General features: G+C 48.2%; 1 protein-coding gene across 3 annotated transcripts; it reads right to left on the bottom strand.

Annotated features, from left to right (window-relative positions):
* Positions 1–302: 302 nt before the first annotated feature.
* On the bottom strand, positions 303–16,698 carry CNOT10 (CCR4-NOT transcription complex subunit 10). Of its 3 annotated transcripts, none has more exons than XM_078601751.1 (19): positions 16,119–16,698; positions 15,480–15,577; positions 14,603–14,752; positions 13,513–13,663; positions 12,265–12,413; positions 12,067–12,138; positions 11,579–11,662; positions 11,160–11,277; positions 10,340–10,477; positions 9,262–9,476; positions 8,398–8,519; positions 7,266–7,448; positions 5,243–5,320; positions 4,619–4,732; positions 3,454–3,584; positions 3,306–3,341; positions 3,063–3,190; positions 1,831–1,906; positions 303–995 (listed from the first exon to the last, which is right to left on the bottom strand). In XM_078601751.1, the coding sequence occupies exons 1-19, from the start codon at positions 16,132–16,134 to the stop codon at positions 844–846; spliced, it is 2,211 nt and encodes a 736-aa protein (XP_078457877.1). In that variant the 5' UTR covers positions 16,135–16,698; the 3' UTR covers positions 303–843. The 3 variants fall into 3 exon arrangements, with proteins under 3 accessions (XP_078457877.1, XP_078457876.1, XP_078457878.1); XM_078601750.1 differs by having other exon boundaries at positions 14,591–14,752; positions 16,119–16,696; XM_078601752.1 differs by lacking the exon at positions 12,067–12,138 and having other exon boundaries at positions 14,591–14,752; positions 16,119–16,697.
* Between the last annotated feature and the right edge of the window lie 1,220 nt (positions 16,699–17,918).

The raw sequence follows: 17,918 nt of genomic DNA, 5'->3' as shown, positions 1-17,918 counted from the left end.
CCACTGCGTTACTTACGTGACCGACCCACCCCCCCAACGCACAGACCTGTCACCGCAATCCAAGGACCCACACAAGCTCTCATCTATCCCCTTGTCCGCTTTCCGCTCTTCACGCGCGTTCACCAGGGACAGGCACGACCACCACCACCACCACAGGAAGACACGCCGATATAGGTGAACCGTGACCACTTGGTAGGACAACAGGCCGCACAGGGTCACCAGGCGAGGTGTGCAGCAAATCAAGGTCATGCGAACCCACTCTGCTCTACCAGTAATCACAACAGTGGAGACCACACTGGAAATCTGTTGTCGGTGCCCCACAGAGCGATTTTATTGACACACACTCGGCAACCATTCTGCTCCACCTGGGTTTTTTGAGGATCACTCGTCGTGTGGCCATCGTGCTGAATGTGCTGAGGTTCATTAATTCCATTGACAGGAGCCATGAGAGTGGTCCAGGCGGGCTGAAATGATGACCCTAAACTGCCCGGGTTTTTCATGACACCAAGTTGCTTGAGGAGGCAGTGAATGCATGAGACCTCATTTAATAAATAAATAAAAGATTCATGTGAACGTTGCCCTTCAATCCCATGCAGAGTGATTAACCACTGCTGTTGGCCTCCGGCGACGGTGCCACGAGCCACAAAGTCCGGTGCATAGGAGGCATGGCCTCCCACCCCACAGATCCCCACGCAGCATCGCTGGACTCCCAGCGCCACGCTGACTTGGCTCTCGTCCGCAAAACCCCAGCCCCCCCCCCCCCGTGCCTCCTTTGCGCTTCACGGGGCACACACCCACGCTCTGCAGGGTGCCACAGTGATGGTGCGCAGCATGGTGGCAGTCTCATTTGCGCTGGGTTGGAGGGAATGTGGATGCTGGAGTTCCTGGTGCCCCCGGAGGCCCTGAAACCGGCTGTGGTTTTTTGCGGGCCTCCACCTTTGCCGGGGGCACCAGCTGGTTCCTCTTGATGATCTGTAGGGCCATCTGTGGGTTACCTGCGCACACAGCCACACACGGAGTTTGATCATTCGCGCCATCCAATTAAGACTGTTGAAAGCATTCATGCGTCAAACCCTGTCCGTCTGTAACAGGAACGCATAACTCGCACGTAAGGACGATCCAATCTAATCAACATTTAGTAGAACTGACAAAATTGATCCAAGGGTTTCCCAAAACATGGCGATAAAAAACAGAGCTCAGAGGATACGCTTTGCCAACTAAGGCGATGACGTCACGCGTCAAGTGCCCATCTCTCTCCGGATGACATCATGTCATGTGACAACTTCCTGCGACACCACACTATGCGCCGTGTCTCAGAAAGCGAGAGAAAATCCACACATGTGCATGAATTTTTCCCTCGTTTCATATAACAGACCACATTTCTCTTCATTGGTGTCTTTTGATATAATTTGCCAGATATCCGGCATGATTTGAAAACTACAAGCTATTCCTATTGTATAGCCGCGTTACACAGGCCGTGTATCCCGGGCTGTATGACCTGAGTTTGAAATTTTGTTTATGAAAAAAAAATACGTTCGAGTGACTTTCTGGAGTGCCGCTAGAGTGCTCTACTCACATCACTGTCACTTTAGTCACTTTAATAGAGCATGCCTGAAGATCGCTTCAAAGTATTTTATTTTCTTTAGCAGAGTTTAAAATGAATACTGCACAGCTGGGATATGCAGCCAAAGTACGGATCTGCATGATGAGCATTGTTTGTAATACGTGTTGCAAATTCCGTGAATCGAATCGTCTTGAGCGCTAAAAAGGTGTTCAGAGGCAGTGACGGAGGCCGAGCGCCGCCAACGCCGCCAAGCCGCCTCGCGTTACCATTCTGCAGCTCCAGGTAGACGGCGAGGAGGATGGCTTCGGGTGGCACCTCCCTGGGCGGAATGAGCAACGTCGCCTGCGCAGCACAACGCAACACGGCGCAATCAACGCAACGCAGCAAAACGTAAGACAGCACAACAACGTAATTCAACGCAGCAAAACGTAACACAATTCAATAAAATGCAACACAATTCAACCTGTAAAAACATAATTCAACACAAAGCACAACACAATTTAATGCAACACAGCACACCACGTTCCAAAGCAATTCGACACATTCCATCAGCTCACAGCCCATTATGGAGCATGATCAGCAGCAAGCCACAGGGAGAACGGTGGGGTGTTGATGGTGCTAGTTTTAATATTCTTGGTTGTAAACATAGTAGCAATTTACTGTAGTACTACTGGTATTTTAGTGGTCGTGTTGATAGTGATGCTAGTGTAGTGGTTGTGTTGGTCGTTATGGTATCGGTACAATATCAGTATTGGTTGTAGTTATGGTGATCGTGTACTGCTAGCAATAATGGTAGTGAATAGTCATCTTGTATTATTAATAATGGGTCTGGCAAAACAACCCCCACCCCCTTGATGGTTGTCAGACTGTCACACTGTCGTGTGTTGTGAGCAATGCCATGGAGGACAGGCTGATGCTAATTGGTTCTTTACCCGAAAAGTGCTCGCAGCCAACTAAGTGGCTAACTGGGGCTATGGACAGGTACACAAGAGATGGTAACCCTTCCACCTTCAACTAAATTAGCAAAAAAACCCAAAAGAGAGATGAAAAGAAGCTTGTGCCAGAGGCCTCAGGGGTACCGGCACCTGCCAAACCCCACAAGAGGGCAGAAGATCGACGCCGACATCAACGAGCGGAGCGGCGCACTAGGCAGTTAAAATGCTACAAAGTCGGCAGAGGGGAGCACAGATCGTGCATCTGTCAACCCAGTTAACCCATAACACCTGGGTCTGTCCCGTGACCTCCTGCCTTTGACACTTCACTTGCCCTGAAAGTGCAACTGGCCTGGGCAAAAGCGATGTCGTGATGTCGGCACCACTTATTGACGAATGGCAGCTGTTGTTGTCAGTAGTGCTGGTGGTAGTGTCGGGAAGAATATAGTGTTAGTGTTGGATGAGAGGATGGCGTGAGTTTATTGGCAGTGCTGGTCATAAGGGCGGCCGCAGTCATGTGACTAGACAGCTGGCAGTGCCGCTCATGGCACCACGGCAGGACCGACCTGCTGCAGGCAGCGGCGCGCCTTGTCATACTCGCTGCGCAGGCAGTACGCACTGCCCAGGTTGAAGAGCATGGTGGCGCGGGCGGCACTCACAGAGCTGGGGTAGCACAAGGGGGCCAGCTTTCCATCTGAGATGGGGGACACGGACGAGAAAACGAATATACACAGCTGCCAAAAAACTGAAACTGCAACGGTGCATTCCATGGGAATGACAGACGTGACACACGCGTTCAATAAACTTACTGTTTTCCATAGGTTCATTCTCTCCCTTGTCGCCACCTGAGGATGGAATAAGAATAATTAGGGTAATGTAAGTGCCAGCAGAGGCTCGTGTTAACAAGAATCAGCTCCCAATAAAAACAAAGACACAAGCACGCGGCCACGCATGCACCTTGCTCGAGTTCTGTGGTGGGGATGCCCAGAGACACGTCCGTCACGTTCTCAGGGTTGAGGTGCGCGATGGCGTCTGAAATTCTGTCCAGCGAAATGAGGGCTTCGGCTGCATACAGGTGGCCGAGGAACCTGCGACGACAACAACCGCTGTAAAGCTTAACTCCGGAAAGCCGCATCGCCGTCACCCCGACCTCGCTTGCCCCTGGTCTCGTGCCAGGGCAGGAGGACACGTAGCGGCCTGCACCGAGACAACAGAGGCAGACCACGTGCCTATCTGTCGGGCACAAGGCCCTGCCCTGCCACAAGGATATGCCCCTCAATCTTCCTGAAGACAGAAGAAGAAAAATAAAAGCAAACGAAAGAGAAGCGAGCTGGTACGACCAGCACAAACACAAATGTTGAGTAAGCCCAACCCCTGCTGTCTCTTTATCGGTGGAGCGGCCTCACGTGGACAATATACCCCATTGCAATGACCGTGTTGCTCAGCCATACAGACCTCAATGTTAGACACAGATAGGTGTGAAGCCACCTTGATGAAATGCTTCATGCTTGCTTCTCGTCACAGCTCTTGCTGGAGCCATCAACCCAAGCTCAGTGCCACTGGATTTCTGTTTTTCTTTTGTTTTCTTATTTTATTAAAATATTTCACCTGGATAATCCCGAGATGGAACGTTTCGTTTGCAACTGTCCAGGCTGTCAACTGGCACGTAAATAGAAACAAATAATGACCTGCACACATTCTAAATCTATAACCTATGGAGTTCGCATTTATACAACAAAACATGCACCCAGTCACACAGGTTATTAATACATAAGTTTATTAAATGTATCGCAATGCACTCTAGCTGTGAGAGTTGCAAATTCTGTGCGCATGAGTTTTAATCAGAGATTTAAATGGGCTGAAACTGGCGGCATGTTTCAGTGTATACGGGAGATCGGTGTCTGTGGGAAAGCGCGCCTATTTTGGGTTTTACTGTCGGGACACTGAAATGGTTTTTAATCATACATACGTATCTATGTTGAACTTCTTTCGCACCGTACCTAGCCAGCCGTGGTAATCGGTGCACCGTCATCTCGAATGGTCATGCAATGTTATGGTAACAATGAGACCAACTCGGATCGGACGGAGGGAGAGAGGCTACGGGCGGTGGAGAGCGACTCACTTGAGTGAGCCCGAGAGCTTGGGCTGCTGCAGCAACTTCTGCGCGTGCTTGAGGGCGATGAGATTGTCTCCCAGCGCCAGGGCCACGTACGCGCTGCAAGCCAGCACCGAGCACCTGCCGGCGCCATGGGCAAGTAAGGGTACGCACAAGGATGCACAAGCGCACATAAGCATGCACGGGCACACACAAGTGCACAATATCGTGCAACAATACACATGGGTACAAGAGTACACAAGAACACACGTGCGTGTGCACAAGTCAACATGAGAACACATGAGCAAACAAGTATACAAACGTATACAAGCACACGAGTACATGAACACACGTGTGTACTGATGAGCAAAGGAGTAAATTAATGACTGTTTATAGTTAAGGGAGGTAACTGGAGTGCCCGAAGAGATCCCATTCATGTGAGGGGGTACCGCCCAATCCCCGCACAGTTGGAACACGGATTAACTTAATCCACTTGCTACACTCCCATACCCTGGCAAGCCAGGAGGTGGCGACCTCGCAAGCCCAGCCTGTTGGTAGTTTTACAAATTTGTGTGATCCACCAACCCTTGCCTCCGCAATGCTGGATTACTGGCGTGCAGCATGACCACCAGCCCCTGGCAAAAGTCGTACCTTAAATTCTCGACTTCTTGCCTCTTGAGCGGAGACGACGGGGGTGCAGAGCGCGAGAGCTCCACCTCGTGGCTCTTACTAGAACGGCACAGTTGCCGCACAGGGAGCTTGAACTGAGTACTGTATTCACAATAGAACAAAGCTTGCATCCACGGGGTGGGCATTCCAGTTTCAGAGCAAGTTATGACTGGACAGGGTACGTAAAGAGTGACTGAGAAGCGGTGGCTTCTTGTGATTGGCTAAGGGGATTGACCAATCCAGAGAGAGAGCTGTAATGCCCACTCTCGTGGAGGCACAATAGACATGCAGGAGAGCAGCCACGCAATGAGCTGGTACCAACAATTGCCCAAGTTCTGCAGTCCTCTATATACTAAGATTTTATCGAGCATTTAATGAGTATTTGCATGTGGGAGTAAACGTGAAGACCTGGATAAAGTCCACAAGTGTAAGGGGGAACTACGATCTCGTACAGATGGGACAGGTGGAGTAGCCCACGTTTGCTCTCCTGCCGTCTCTCGAGGCGAGCTAGGGAAGGACACTTTGACGCCCTCGGGAAGGCAGCTCCACAAGATTTGTGCATTCCACCAACCCTTGCCTCCAGAGTGCGAGATCATGTGTGTGTTGGCTACATAAGGTGTGAAAGAAGTTCAACAAACATAAAAAGGAGGAACCTGGGAGTTTAGTTCTCTATTAAAATCAGCAACAGGGGTAGGGGCGGCAGCAGCTGCAGTTTCTTCAGTCAGCAGCAGCAGCAGGGCGAGCTGCTACCATCTCAGTCGAGCGAGTGAAGGCATCGTGATGATGTTCAATGAGCAGCCTCGGAGGCTGAATTGCATTCCTATTTCTAGATTAGGTTGAGTACTATGGGTTAGATAGATACTATAGATTAAGTTGAGTACTATGGGTTAGATAGATACTATAGATTAAGTTGAGTACTATGGGTTAGATAGATACTATAGATTAAGTTGAGTACTATGGGTTAGATAGATACTATAGATTAAGTTGAGTACTATGGGTTACATAGATACTATAGATTAAGTTGAGTACTATGGGTTAGATAGATACTATAGATTAAGTTGAGTACTATGGGTTACATAGATACCAGAGGTGGGACAAAGTCATTGTTATGCAAGTCACAAGTAAGTCTCAAGTCTTTGCTCTCGAGTCCCGAGTCAAGTCGAGTCAAAGATGAGGCAAGTCCAAGTCGAGTCTGAAGTCATCAAAATCATGACTCGAGTCTGACTCGAGTCCAAGTCGCATGACTCGAGTCCACACCTCTGATAGATACTATAGATTAAGTTGAGTACTATGGGTTAGATAGATACTACAGCCATTTGAAAGCTAGCACCTGTGAGACTTGAGACTTGGGAGGAAGTAATTGGATAGGAATGAGATACTCTAAATTGAAGGGTGGGTAAACAGAAATAAAGGATAAGATGTTAGGGGCAGTGTCAACTCCGCTAGGAGCTCCTGCTACAGATTGAGGTGATAGTACTGTAAGCATTAGAAGCTTCATTCAAATTTTTCATCATTTTTGATACTGGCAAAAAGGTCCCATAGATATGAATAGGCTCTATTAACTGGTCAAAGAGATTTACCAACTACAAGAGGAGGAGCCTCAACTTGGGTGTTCCATTTAAGCATCGACTCCTCTCTATCAACTTCGGCGGCAGCGGCAGAAGCAGCAGCAGAGTTTCTTCACCATCGACTACTACTGTTCTGCACTGGGTGGAGAGTGAAAGCTACGATAGGTGAATCAAAGTTAGCAGCCGTAGAACTCCGGTCTCCGAGTGGTCTACGACAAGTTCGAATCTCCTACACGTGCACTGTCCCACCGCCGTAACTGTGATGCGACCAGATCTCGTGACCAAACTTTTCCTGCAGTCGACGTGTGCTGGGCTCTCTTTCATGGGCACCGCATAAAGCGTTTCAGCGAAAGAGCGGATATTTGGTTGCAGAAAAAGACAATGATAAGCCAGGAAACCCGTTTGAGGTGTGAGTAGAAAGCGTCTATAGCAGGTACCTTGCCCCTTCACTGCTGTCGCTGCCTCCTCCTTCGGGGGCTCCCAACCCCCCGAGATCCCCCGCCAGCGTTCCCCTCCCCTCGCGGTGCTCGTCGGGCAACAGCAGCAGCAGCGCATTCCGGAGACAGATTCCTGCAAACTCCACGCTGGCCACGGGGATCGCCGCCGACTGCCCATCGGGGCTGCCACGCGCGCACAGCACAAACATTCGTCACACCGCATCCCCACCTGTATCTTCTGAAGAGGAGACTATCTCTTCGATGACTTGCACTTGACATCTATTCTCATATGTTGACAAATGAGTGCATCAATCACGCTGAATTCATTTGAAATGAATGTGATTTCTATTTGCTTGAAACTGTTGTACTTATTTTTATATTACTGCTTTTGTCATTTCGGTGACCCAGGTCAAACTTGCAAGCAAGACTCATCCTGGCCTCTTGAGGTCTCACCTCGATAAACTTAATAAACTTGACAATTGAAACGTAAATGCAAAGCTGACGAACCTCGATTCATCATACTCAGGCACAAGACCTCACAGCCGAAGAGTGACGTGCACGAATGGATTCCAGCAGCTCCCTCTGGAAATGTATTTCCTGCCATGCAGGGTAATCATCATCATCATCAGCCAAGGTCAATCCACTGCTGAAGGCCTCCCCAAGCCACCACCATCTCTCACTATTATGCGATGTAATAATCCATACAGCACCTGCCCACGTGATGATTTCATTGCTCCATTTATTTGTTGGACGTCCTCTCGAACGCATTTCATTTCTTGGCTGCCACTGTAGTTATTCTTGAGCATCAGCCATCTCTTTTAGCCTTCGTCATAGTTTGAATAGTAACCTGCGTGTGTTCTCCAATCCATGTCTTGCTCTTTCTGTCACTCTCCTGGATCTTTTCCTCCTTTTCGTAAACGACCGCTACTGAAGCCCAAGTTGTATGGAGCAGGTGGCAGGCACTAACTATCACGTGCACTTGAGGCACATTGGCGCATAGATTTTCTTTAGAAATTACAGCTTTCCAAAAGCACTTCACCCAATCCGATCTCATGCACCTCATCAGCCATGGCGGTCAGGGGCCCTGAAAATGCGAGTGTGGAATGACTGTCCGCATGTTTGGAGGTCCCACCTGCACACAGAGTTCTGTGTGGAATGAGACACGAGGATGATCTTTCGGTGGCAGCCCTGCCCCATCATGGAATGCACGATGCCCTTCTTGTTCTGCAGACTCTTGGCTTCCTGCTCTGAATTCTGTATGGACAGAAACACCACAGCCACCCAACATTGTAATCACTCACTCGAGGCTCCCACACAGGGCCAGAGTATGAATACCTAAGGATGTCAACCAAAGCATGGCACTGCTTGTGTTAGCATTGAAACAAAGCATAAGTGAAGGGACTCCACTCGCTTTGCTGGCGATACCATGTCAAACAAAACTTGTATTTAAACAATGTGTTCTAATTTAATTCAAGGTAAAGCAGTCAAGTTGATTGATGAGTGAGCACTCACAGATTCAGTCGTCACTCGCTCACTGGTAGTCGCCTCATTATCTCTCTTCTATCGCTATTACCATGCTTCGTGTTTCCATTAAACTTTAATCATCGATTCCTCCACTCATGTTGAAGACCCGGCCTACACACGGTTTCATCTCATCCACACCGCTTTCAACCACCACGCTGCACGTCACAACACTGCTCTTTCTGCCTTTTTTCCACACACTGTCATCTCTTTTCCCAAGCCCTTATAACTTTTCTCAATTTAACAATCTCGCAAACTCTTTATCTATTACAACTTCACTTGTGATGTTTGCTGCTGGCCACTTGACATTTAGGGCCGTTGCTTAATAATTAATGGCATAAAAAAAAAGATGCACATCCTCACACACGCACATGAGCACACGTACACAGTCACAGACCGATGAGCAAAGTGGCACAGCAAGCAACTGGAACAGGTGAGACACGCGTCCCGAGGTGTCGCGAGCGGGGGCACCCACCCGCTTGCCCACGGCGATGCAGCACTCGGCCAGACGCAACCAGAGGCGCGGGTTACTGTGGTGTGCCGTCACCGCCTCCACCAGGCAGTCGAAGGCCGCCAGTGGCCGCCCTGTCTGCAGCAGGAGGATGCCACAGTTGTAGAGCAGCTCGTAGCGTCGGTCAGCCATCAGGGTGCAGAGGGGCGGCCCGGAGAGCCGCTTGCCTGAGGGGCCCACTGTATCGACAGCACAGACACAACACAAAACACAACTTATATACGATACATAACCCATACACATAAATTCAATCTGCAAACGAGCCTACACAAAACGTACGCAAAACACCTGACACACCACACACACAAGCCTACACAACATGCACCTAACATGCCTCACACTACGCACGCACAAGACTACACAACACATGGTACGCAACACACAGCCTCACGCACACACAAGCCTACACACCACGTGGTACGCAACACTCAACATCACGCACACACACACACAAGACTACACAACACGTGGTACGCAACACTCAACATCACGCACACACACACACAAGACTACACAACACATGGTACGCAACACACATCACGCACACACAAGCCTACACAACACATGGTACGCAACACTCAACATCACGCACACACACACACACAAGACTACACAACACATGGTACGCAACACACAACATCACACACACACAAGACTACACAACACATGGTACGCAACACACAACATCACGCACACACAAGCCTACACACCACGTGGTATGCAACACTCAACATCACGCACACACACACACAAGACTACACAACATATGGTACGCAACACACAACATCACGCACACACAAGCCTACACACCACGTGGTATGCAACACTCAACATCACGCACACACACACACAAGACTACACAACACATGGTACGCAACACACAACATCACGCACACACACACACAAGACTACACAACACATGGTACGCAACACACAACATCACGCACACACACACACAAGACTACACAACACGTGGTACGCAACACACAACATCACACACCACGCACACACAAACTGGCCGAGGGGCATCCCAAGTGAGCACCTTGCTTGAGTAGCTGGGCGCAGGTGTTGTCATTTTCCTGCAGCGCTCGCTTGAAGTAGAACATGGCCATGTGGTGCTTGCCCATGGCGTGGTGGATGCAGCCCAGGTTATTCCAGAACATGCAGCGAACGCACTCTCCTGGACAACGCATAAAGAGCACGTGGAGTCACACCACATCATATCAACCCGCACCTCACAGCAGCAAATGCCACACCACGCCAAGCCACATGATACCAAATCAAATCATTAGTATGTTCGGTATTAATCTTGATTTGAAGCTTTCGTGACTGCAGGAATCCATACTCTTTGGTTCTCTCGGTAAAGTCACGTAGATAGAAAATGTATAGATCGCAACGTTTCGATCGCAACACAAGCAACAAGCAACAGCGTCAGCAGTTCTCCTGCTGTGTTTGTGTCACCTGACGACGGTCGCTTGTGTTGCGATCGAAACGTCGTGGTCTATACATTTTCTATCTACGTGACTTTACCGAGAGAGCCAAAGAGTACGTTCGGTATTTCCACCATTTTTATCGTGTATGGCTATCATGAAGGCGCTACATTTCACAGATATAGTCTGTAGTAGTTTCAGTTTCAAGTTTAAGTGTATTTTGTTTAACAATGTGGGAACTAACACAAATTGGATAGCCTCATCTGCAAAAGTGAGGGTGCGATGTTACGTGTAATCTCAACTGCGCGGGTAATTTTCAAATTTGGAAAATTTGATTGACTATTTTTGAATGACATCACAGGAATGTTCGCTGTGAAGCAGACGGCACGCGTTTCATGGTGAATGCACCCGCAGTATGAACCAGCGTCTCACCCGTCTTGATGAAACCCGGGTGCTCTGTGATGTTGGCGCTATTCAGAAGTTTCACAGCTTTGCGGTAGTTCCCCCTCAGGTACTCAAAGTTGCTCTTCAGGAAGAGCGAAGGGATCGACTGGGAGAAGAAAAAAAACGTTCAGTGTTTTTTCTCTGATTATGGAAACAAATAAATACCAGCAAAACAGGTCATGTGTTGCTTTCGGAGTTCGGCTGCATGTTGAGCATTTCTTCTCACAAGCTTTCACCACACACGATTGTAGGCATCTTGAGGAGTCGCGCTACCCCCCCCCCCCCATAGCGTGTGATGCTCACAGGAGCATGTGCCAAAAGCTCAAGAGAGAAAATACTCCAGACCACGCTTGAATTACGAGAGCTTGCAATAACCTGCGTGCAAAACATTTGACATGTTGACTCACGTTGCCAGACGTGTTCATCACAGACTTTATCTCCCTCTTGCAGGCTTTCAGGGACCTCATTTGGAGATAGGCCCTCACTTTGTACTGGAGATCACACGCACAAAACAGCAGTGGCAGCGCAATGAGATGGATGAGTTAGGCGTAAGATGCAAACATGTAATCAGTATCTCAACAGCATTATTACAGTGAACATGTACATATGTCAGTCAAGCTTTCAACTTGCATTTAAACGGTATTTATTAACGATTACATCCCAGAGTAAATAAAACAACCCTAAGATTGTCATGATCTCTATTTCGGCTGGATGGCAGTTTTTTTTCAAGTGTAAATAAATAAATCTCAACAATGTCAATGACCGGCCAGTAAAGGACTCAGACATTCTTTCAGAAATATAGGGCGGGTGGCCTTGGTGAAATGAGCATGGCATTTACAAATATTGAGAGGCACTCATGTCCGTGTCCATGAGCCTTGACGGAAGCAAACTCTACCTGATGTATTTTTGACCGAGTTTGTTCATTGGACGAGGTGTCGGGTTTATGGCTCCCAGCATCCTTGGCGACCTACCGCCAGCACACGTTCCAATCGAGCATCAGCATACGGACGTAGACGCCAAGACTGCCGCAGCAACATGCCGGGCATCATCATCATCGTTGTGTCGGTGCGGTGAGAGGGACGCTGTGCCGTACCTCCACGGCCTTGCCGTTGGCATTGGCGCCACTGCCCTGCGAGCTGAGCTTCTCAAGTACGGCGAGCAGAGGCAGCGCCTTCTCTGCCTGGTGCGTCACGAGGTAAAGGTCCATGAGCAGGAAGCTCACCGCGCGCGCAAATCGCTCCTCTGCACGCCCCGCACGTGTAAACACGCACACACACACAGTAGCGCACATAGCAACGACATTTGGAGGGGGCCAAATAGTTTTTTCTACCCAGAGAAATAAGTGGGAATGTATTCGTCAATTAGAATTGTGAGTTTCAGATTTAGGATGGCGACGAGGCCCAGGGCTAGCGCATTCACCGCTTGTTGCGGAGGTTCACGGTTCGAATCCAGCGGCTGCCCTGGTGAATACTGTGGGTATAATAACCTTGATACTACTACGCTCTGTCTGACTCACAGTGCCCGTTAAAGATCCCCTGTTATTCAAAAGCTTACGCCATTGTGTGCTTCAAGATAAAATGTGGCCACATTCGAAAATGACCCGCATAGTAAGCAATTTGGATTACACAAAGCAGTAATAATTTCCCCCTATTGGCAGACTAATGCCCCTGGTCCCTCGTCACTATCGTGAACACACATGATTTCTTTGCATTAGAATATATTGGAGATGAAACTCATTCTGGTTTTGCGTTATCTCCTCATGAAACAAAATAAACTTAAACTGAGACATTTTGGAGTTTTAAGGACAATTTCAGATCTTTTTGGAATGTTCTGGTTTTCCAATTTGTGGTTTTCCAATCATTTCCAATTTGTTTTTATACAAAAAATAACTTGAGCTAATGATAGTGGCGTCACCCAATGCCAGGTGATGCCACTTTTGGTGGGAAAGTGAAATTGTATGAGTGAGACCACATTGTATGAGTGAGACCACATTGTATGAGTGAGACCACATTGTATGAGTGAGACCACATTGTATGAGTGAGACCACATTGTATGAGTGAGACCACATTGTATGAGTGAGACCACATTGTATGAGTGAGACCACACTGTATGAGTGAGACCACATTCCTAAGCCACAACATGAGACATGAGTCACAATGCAACTGCCTACAGCTGAAGCGGCCATCACCTGGGATTGTTACTATTTCTCAGAGCGATGTACAATGAGAGAAGCCTTGTCTTGGTGTCACAGAGATGTCGTGAAGTGCGGTGGGTTGAGATATTTCCAGGAAAATTGTCCTGTGAAGGTTGCGAATGGTTCGAGGCGTGGGTGAGGGCTCACCGAATGGCTCAATGAACTGGTAGAGGCGCTCCACGACGCCAATGGCCTGGTGGTACTGCTTGAAATGGCAGAGCAGCACGGCCTGGTTATAGAGCAGCGTGCCATTCTCTACGTCCTCCAGCCCATCCATCTCTTCCGCTGTCGAGTGAACCTGGCGAGTGGCACATTGGGCGTGGGAGTGAGCACGCCTCGGCCTCACGTTTCACTCCATCGCACGCCGGGGCGCAGTGACGCTTGGGATCAGCCGCACCGTAAACTCGGAAGTACGGGTTATGCAGCATCACAGCATCTATGATAGCACGTTACAAACATGTCCATATCCCTGATCTCTCTTGTGTACAGCTGGATACTCACAACTTAAAACTCTACCTCCAGCTTTAGCCAAAAATTGATTATGTTTATAGACAGTGGATTGCTTCAATGCCTCGGGTGCATTTTCAGAGTTCACAGTGGGTCGCTATAGCCCATTGATAACATGGCTCAGACATACTGCATTAGAAGCTTGCTTATGAGGTTTGCGGTTCGAATTCAGCAGGCCTCCTTAATACTGCAAGTGTATTAACCATAAGTATGCACGGTCATCTTCACAGTGGATATTAAAGATCATGTGATGTCCTTACAATTAGAGTATGCCATTGTATTACGTATGTATGTTGAACTTCTTTTGCACCGTAGGTAACCAATAATGCTAATTGGAGGTGCGTCATGGTCCACATTTTTTAAATTAGAAAAATCTTATAGAAAATGTCTTAATCGGGAAACAAACAATCATCGCTCCTTACTGTAAAAACTTAGGACACTCCTGAGACTCATTGAGGCTTTCCCAGTTAATCAGTAAAATAATTATAATATCTGTGAGTGTCCCTGATTAGGAACTGGAGGTTGGCTGCACAAGCCAACAGCAGTGGAAGCGTGTGAACAACCTGGGAACTAAAACAAGAGGCACAGCAGTTCCATGGCGATGCTGTCTGTCAAGCTCAGAGTCAATGCTTGAGGTTAGACCCCGAGTTTGTTCCTTTCGAACACGTGGACGGTGCCGCATGCATGACCAACGTCCCGGGTTGCGGTGGGCCCTCACCTGCATGCGAACCTGCGCAAGGCTGTGGCGGAGGTCGTCGGTGGCTGTCTGGCCACTGCGGTAGAACTCGGCCACGGAGCGGTTCAGCTGCACTTTGTGATCGTCTCGCCGCAGCTCGCCGAGCGAGGAGAGTTGGGCCAGGCAGCTGTCGTACTGCCCAACCTGCCCCAGGAAGACACAAGCCACGGCTCGATCCGACGTAGATCTCGAACCCCAACCAACACCATGTAGACAAAACGCGACGTGAACACCCAGCCAATAAGGATAACGATGTTGGTGATGTTACTTCCCTGTAATTTTGTGCTACTGGAGTTATCTCATGAGAGAAATACAATCAATTCGGATTTGTCGCAGAGCACTGCAAACCCTTCATGTTAGGGAACAGCCCACTATGGTGGATGATATCACAGAGCTCCCCACAAGTTCCCTTCGAGTAGCCTCTGGTCCACATAGTAGGGCGCGCCATCTTCCACTCGTGCTACAAATCAGAGTCATGTCCACCGCATGACTGTAAACATTGTTTTATGATCAGAGCTAGAATTTGGCCAAGAGTATTGGGGATTTTTAAAATGTAGATTGTTTTTGCGTGCAGTCACGATTAACTATGCTGAGACCATCAACTCAATGCACACGAGGACCAGGTTGAATCACGTACAGCTAAACCCTGGATCCGAACCCAGCATCCCAGCGGTACCAGCGGCGTTCTAACTTCTGGGTCACCCGGCGACCTTGGTCAGTCACGACTGTAGCACTGCACACACCGAGTGGATTTGACTTTGAAGAGCAGCAGGACGCGAGCCTTCGACAGACACTGCACCACCGAGCAGCTGGTGGTGTACAACGACTCGTGACCGCACAGTGACGCTTCCGATGTGGGAATCTGCTCTACCTCGAAGGCGTCGAGCGCCTTCTTGGCCAGATCCTTCTCCTGGCTGCTGATCCCCGAGGAGCAGCTGGTCCCGTCAGAGCTCGCGTCTCCGCTTCGCTCTGCGTTCAAGGGCAGAGGGTTGACAAGGGACACGTGATGACGGCGGTAGTTGTCGTGGTGATAGTGGTGGTTGTGATGACGATGAGAGGTTGTGTATAATGGTAGTGGTTGTAATGAGTGTATAGACGTGGTTGTGATGATTGTGGAGTGATGATGACGATAGTGATGATGGTAGTGGTTGTCTTAACGGTGGTAGTGATGATCAACGTTTAATCGTTTAACAAGATGATCATCTAAGACGATGATGATCGTGATGGTAAAACAATATTTAATGATGGCGATGAATAGGTAAAATGATGGCGATGACAGTGTTGACGGTGATGCTGTTGAAAGTGATGCCTCTGGTAGTGATGTTGCAAATGATGATAAAAACTACCACGACTATCGCAACCATCATAATCACTACAACCATCATCACAACCATTATTCTCCTCATCATAAGAGTAACATCTTTCATGGTGATTATGTTTATATTGACGATGATGGTAACGATGTTGATAAGCTGGTAACCATGCGCACGCGGCTTCCGTGAGACCTCACCTCCTGAGTCAGCCATGTGGTGATGTGCAGACAGCGGGTAGCTTGAGAGAATTGCTGCTGGAGTAAGTTACGTTATTAATGATCTCCTTCTTGTTTAACGTCGAAGTGACAGATTGGCGATGTTAAGGTAATTGTATTGCTGAAGTGATGGTGGCGATTATTGCATTTATAATGGTAATGTTAGAGATGTAGTCACAGTCGTATGTATTATGTAAATAGTATTGATGATACTGTCAATGTGGGTGATGTAGTAATGGTATTAATTAGGTAAAGATGATCTGGAGAAGCTGTAATGTTGATGTTGTTGATGTCAATATCGGTGAAGTAGTGAATGGCATTGGATGCTGATGAAAGTGATTGATGGAGTGACAATCGAAAGTTGCTGATGATTGTGATTATATAGTGATGTTGCTGTGTCGATGTAGACTGAGTGTTGTGACGATGTAGACTGAGTGCTGTGACGATGTAGACTGAGTGTGTGATGATGTAGAGTGAGTGTGTGACGATGTAGACTGAGTGTTGTGACGATGTAGACTGAGTGTTGTGACGATGTAGACTGAGTGCTGTGACGATGTAGACTGAGTGTTGTGACGATGTAGACTGAGTGTTGTGATGATGTAGACTGAGTGTTGTGACGATGTAGACTGAGTGCTGTGACGATGTAGACTGAGTGCTGTGACGATGTAGACTGAGTGTTGTGACGATGTAGACTGAGTGCTGTGACGATGTAGACTGAGTGTTGTGACGATGTAGACTGAGTGTTGTGATGATGTAGACTGAGTGTTGTGACGATGTAGACTGAGTGTTGTGATGATGTAGACTGAGTGTTGTGATGATGTAGACTGAGTGCTGTGACGATGTAGACTGGGAGTTGTGTCGATGTAGACTGAGTGTGTGATGATGTAGACTGGGAGTTGTGATGATGTAGACTGAGTGTTGTGATGATGTAGACTGAGTGTTGTGACGATGAAGACTGAGTGCTGTGACGATGTAGACTGGGAGTTGTGTCGATGTAGACTGAGTGTGTGATGATGTAGACTGGGAGTTGTGATGATGTAGACTGAGTGTGTGATGATGTAGACTGAGTGCTGTGATGATGTAGACTGAGTGTTGTGACGATGTAGACTGAGTGTTGTGACGATGTAGACTGAGTGTGTGATGATGTAGACTGAGTGCTGTGACGATGCAGACTGAGTGTTGTGATGATGTAGACTGAGTGTGTGATGATGTAGACTGAGTGTTGTGACGATGTAGACTGAGTGTTGTGATGATGTAGACTGAGTGTGTGATGATGTAGACTGAGTGTGTGATGATGTAGACTGAGTGTGTGATGATGTAGACTGAGTGTGTGATGATGCAGACTGAGTGTTGTGATGATGTAGACTGAGTGTGTGATGATGTAGACTGAGTGTTGTGACGATGTAGACTGAGTGTTGTGATGATGTAGACTGAGTGTGTGACGATGTAGACTGAGTGTTGTGATGATGTAGACTGAGTGTGTGATGATGTAGACTGAGTGTGTGATGATGTAGACTGAGTGCTGTGACGATGTAGACTGAGTGTGTGACGATGTAGACTGAGTGTGTGATGATGTAGACTGAGTGTGTGACGATGTAGACTGAGTGTTGTGACGATGAAGACTGAGTGCTGTGATGATGTAGACTGAGTGTGTGACGATGAAGACTGGGAGTTGTGACGATGTAGACTGAGTGTTGTGACGATGAAGACTGAGTGCTGTGATGATGTAGACTGAGTGTTGTGATGATGTAGACTGAGTGTTGTGACGATGTAGACTGAGTG

Source organism: Lampetra planeri, chromosome 17, assembly GCF_965212315.1.
Source record: "Lampetra planeri chromosome 17, kcLamPlan1.2.h2, whole genome shotgun sequence".
Lineage (NCBI taxonomy): Eukaryota > Metazoa > Chordata > Hyperoartia > Petromyzontiformes > Petromyzontidae > Lampetra > Lampetra planeri.
Note: the sequence above shows the minus strand (reverse complement) of the source record. Positions and strands in the feature narration are given on the sequence as shown.